The sequence below is a fragment of the Fomitiporia mediterranea genome (genome assembly GCF_000271605.1).
Source record: "Fomitiporia mediterranea MF3/22 unplaced genomic scaffold FOMMEscaffold_10, whole genome shotgun sequence".
Classification (NCBI taxonomy): Eukaryota; Fungi; Basidiomycota; class Agaricomycetes; order Hymenochaetales; family Hymenochaetaceae; genus Fomitiporia; species Fomitiporia mediterranea.
In genome coordinates, this window is record NW_006760395.1 from 2,859,367 (window position 1) to 2,863,797 (window position 4,431).

Here is a 4,431-nt window from a genome sequence, read left to right on the forward strand (position 1 = left end):
AACTCACATATTGTGTTGTATCTTGCTCAATTTTTGCTCATTTTACTTTATTTTTTCTGGAATATGAGAGATACTTCAAAAGTATAATTTTTACAACTTAGATCATGTAATTTGGTTAAGTATTAGTTGAGTTATAGTAGATTTTGTATTTGAGTGTACTTAGTGTGACGAAAATCACGAATTGCACGTGTGACAATATTTATGAAAACGACAGTAATTACCCCAGCCTCACCACGTGCTTCCTTGGATAGCATAAATGATGACTTCCTGTATTCATTTAGCCAATTAGTGCGAGTCAAAGAAGGGAGTTGTTCCCATTTGTCTTTGGACTTTTTGAGACCATCTAGATATAGAAATTACAAGTCGAAAAACAAAGCAGAAGTAAGGAGTCAATACCTGGCACCTTCACACGCAACTGCTTCAAGCACTCCTGTAAAGTAAAGAACTCGTTTGGATGGCAAACAGTGAGATGTGGTTCCTGTTCCGTTCCGTGGCGTATGCGACAAGGAAGAGCAGTTGAAGGTAGTTCTGTTCAAAGAATGTTCTATGTCTCATTTTGCGCAAGAAAAGAACGCTGTACTTACCATCCGATGGAAGTAGTTTCTGTCCTATTATGGCATTCAAGAAAAGTGACTTCCTGCAGTTACCGAACTTAATGTCGTCTCTAAGCATTCCAACTCGGGAACTTACCCTGCCTTTGTCATTCCACAGACTCCAATACGAAAAATCCTCTCCTTTTCGCGCTCAATCTCGGACGCGGTCTTCTCTGCACAGGAACGGATGAGAGACAGGTACGCTGAATCCAGATAATCGACGTCTGACGGCGTATTGCGCACCCGGCCGGACGAAGATCGATTTGCCTCCCGTATGCGAGCCCGTGCTGTCGAAATATATTCGACATCTGAATACAGGAAGGTCTTTACATCCTCCAGAACGTGGACATAAGACTGCGCCACTCGATCAACACCTCGAGCATCAGGATCCTTTTCTAGACAACGCATAAGATCCTCGACACGAGTACGACCAAGGTTGTCAGCTGCTTTGATAGATGCATTCGTTGGTCCTCCAGACGTATTTATGTGATCAAGTATCTGTGAGGATGCCTCCAGAGTGGCTCCGTCTGTGAACATGTTGAACGGACGTTCACAGAAGACAAGGTCTAGCGCTGCAGACATAATTGAATAGTTCGGTGAAATTTCTGGTTGGTCAGAGGAAGCCTCCGACGCGGTCGAAGCAAGACGATTCCTATAGACGTCATGAATCGCTTGAAGGGAGCCGAAGATACGCGTCGAAAAACGTGCCAACTCCTAAGAAACAGTAAATATAGGTACATGGCAGCACCGTGAGATAACTACTCACCGAGACAGCCTGTGCGGATCTGGTTTTCAGCAGCTCGACGACTACTGCCTTTGCGGACTCAACTGCAGGTCTCAGTTGCCCAAGAGCTTGAGATGATTGTGAAATAGCTTCAGCTGGAAGGCCGAGACCAGGCGCTATGCGCAAAAGTGCCCAGGAACAGAGGACTGCATTTTGAATCTTGTCCCGAAAGCATGAGATTTGTTGACAGTAATGGTCACCCAACGCAGTACGCGAGCCGTCTACATTCTTTGCCAGCTGCGTTGCACTAGTGGCGATGTCCAGCAAGGCGGAGGACGTGTCCGTCAGTCCTTGCAGAAATTCCTCCATGTTATTCAGAGTACGAGAGGGAAATGCCGTGAGGGACGAGACAGAAATTAATTTGAGAGAAGCAGAGAGTTGTTCAGAGGCACAGGGTTTTAAGCTGTACTTCAACGTACAAATTGAGCCATGCACTCTTTCCATCAGCTGGTTTATCCGTGGATACCCTCAACCTTGACCGTAGTTCGGAAATGAGTTTGATGTGACCAGCCACATCGTCTTCATCGATGAGTCCTGGATAAAAAGTGACACGCTCTGGCTTTGAGGCGACATGGTTCGCCGTTCCGCTTCCCAAGATCGTATCTAGACGCTCATATTATTGAAATTTACCAAGAAAAGACAGATTGTGAATGATCGTAGCTAGAAGATGAACCGAAGGTCGACGGTGTGTATAGTATGGAAACCGTTATCGCTATTTAATTTTAATACAAAGAGCAAGTACTGAGTAGAAATCCGAACGAAATACAAGGAACGTCACACGATGTAAGACAAGATTGGAGGTACAAGTCCGAGCAAATTTGGGTGACGTAAGGCATGAATAAGATAGGCAAAATAAGAATCCCCCCAGACACTGTTGATTTGGAATATGTATAGGTAAGCAAAATAAATTTGCTAATTTTACTATTTATTACTAGTTTTGGACATCAAAATAAATAACAATAAAGGAAACCATACACGGAGCTCTCTCCAGGACAGATCCGGAAAGAAACATTCTTTCAGCTAGCTGCTAGCGTAGGTTGCACTTTTTCTGTCTGTATTTCACTCTACAGTGCCTGGGGTATCCTCTGTCCCCCAGGCATTCTGTAGCTTTGTAAGCACAGTGTGTTGTATATAACTGTGCCCTGTGGTAGATAGCATCCGGCCTCCCAGTACCGTGTACTGTCAACCAACCTTTGCCTCCACACAGATTAATGTTGTCTGATCATCCAGAGCCTGACTGGGATCTAGGTAAGTGCTTAACATCTTCAGAATAGTCAGTTAACAGGAATTTTCATAAAACACATAGTTCCTGATGTCAAGTTGTTTGAGACTCAATCGTCCCACATGTCTCGCAACCTGCCTAACCGTATTAAAGTGCTTGAATACATCACACCCTTGACAATGCCACCCAGCAGCTATATTCTGTGCACGAATTCGCTCGGTCCTGAACGTAGCCTGATTCAAGGGTCTGTTACACACCTCATGCCTTACGATGACGGAAGCGACAGCTCTCCTTCATCGATCGGAAATGTGGATTCGAGTTCTTCGGCTTCCATTGAAGACTATGATTGGGCTTGTGATATTACAACGGCCGCAACTCCTTCAGCAGGTACGAGGATTGCCTCGTGACATGTGCATGCATCATTGTGTTGATTTCTACGTAAAGAGAAGTTGCCTGCTGAGGTAGAAAGGTTTCTGTATCGGCTAAAGAGTGGGGCTGCTCTGGTGCGTGTTATTGATAAGCCCCTAAAACAGTTACCTAGTTTCTCTGTAGGAGGTTTCAATGCCGATGTCTCTTTACAGTGCCCACTGTACAGAAATCCAGAATTTCATTGGTTCACCAGTTTGTAAATTGACATTCTCTATTTTCATGACACGCCTTGACCTCTCCAGCAGGTTGTCTGTCGCCCCGGTTCCGATGGAATTGGATATATACACCACTGCGATGACTTCAAAAATCGAAGTATTCTCCGATCCCCTACTCCCAACAATACTCTCTCCACATCAAAGAGCTGGCCAGAGGGCAAAATGCTCTACAGTATGCATGAACGAATCAAAGTGATTTTCTCAGAGGCTGCTCGACAAATGATCAACAATGTTGTGCCTGGGTTCAATGCAACAACAAAGTATTCTAGGGATGGACGATCGTATCAGGTAGGATCTCCATTTTGTACATATTGCATTTGCTAATCGGAACCAGCTGGACGACAATCTTCACCTACTAAGGTCTCATCAGCCACGAGGCAACACTCATCCAAGGGATCCTAAGTACTGGATACCAGACGTTGCTGTTTCTGTCGATGGGGACGCTTTCTTCCTTATTGAGGTTGCGCATACCCAGAGTACACAAGATGTGGTCGCTCGGGTTCAGAACTGGTTTCTAAATAACGCTGTTCACATTACAATGGGGGTGGACATTATAGAGGGACCCTTCAGAATCGGGACGATGGCGAAAGACTGCAACGACAATATGCTTTCAGCAGAAGAATTCCACGCACAAAAACATTTAAATGAGAAGCTTGGTGGATGGTACTGGACAGTGCATGGGGCAGAGCGGGTCTTTGTAGGGCAGGTGACGATCGAGGTGTTCTTGGCCTGGCGCATGAGAGTTGACGGTGTTTGGCACATCATGACCAGAGGACCGGTACGTTTGCTGTCAAGGTTACACTTCTATGACTGAAACGCCTGATAGATCACCATGAACGGAGATCTATCAGATCTAAACAGATGCTTGGAAGAACGATTCAGGCAGCTACGCCAAGACCTTAATCTACCTGCAGCGTTAAACCTGTCTATTGATCGGGCAGAATTTGAAAGTGGTATCGTAAACGCAGTCAACGCTACTGCTTTGCAGCGGTACAAGGGTTGGTACATGGATTGCAGACCTCCGGTGGCAGAACCATGTCACTTGATGCCAGTATTGCCAGTGACTCCTTAGGTACAGTTCGTCACTCATACACTCTGGACCTTTTTCATTCTTATTTAGATGAATATTTGTCCAATGTTTCCCTTGTATGTACGATTGAACTGCTTCGTACAACTCTGTTGCCATTA

At 45.1% G+C, this 4,431-nt stretch overlaps 2 protein-coding genes across 2 annotated transcripts; one reads left to right on the forward strand and one right to left on the reverse strand.

The window, feature by feature from the left end:
- Positions 1-130: 130 nt before the first annotated feature.
- FOMMEDRAFT_170231 (uncharacterized protein) lies at positions 131-1,686 on the reverse strand (the record flags this gene model as incomplete). The annotated part of the gene is made up of 5 exons (XM_007269664.1): positions 131-343; positions 397-528; positions 585-637; positions 691-1,307; positions 1,360-1,686. 5 exons carry the CDS (start codon positions 1,684-1,686, stop codon positions 132-134), a joined length of 1,341 nt encoding a protein of 446 aa, XP_007269726.1.
- A 902-nt stretch (positions 1,687-2,588) lies between these two features.
- FOMMEDRAFT_136307 (uncharacterized protein) lies at positions 2,589-4,315 on the forward strand (the record flags this gene model as incomplete). Its single annotated transcript, XM_007269665.1, has 7 exons — positions 2,589-2,625; positions 2,684-2,986; positions 3,044-3,102; positions 3,152-3,220; positions 3,274-3,531; positions 3,578-4,021; positions 4,070-4,315. The coding sequence occupies 7 exons, from the start codon at positions 2,589-2,591 to the stop codon at positions 4,313-4,315; spliced, it is 1,416 nt and encodes a 471-aa protein (XP_007269727.1).
- Between the last annotated feature and the right edge of the window lie 116 nt (positions 4,316-4,431).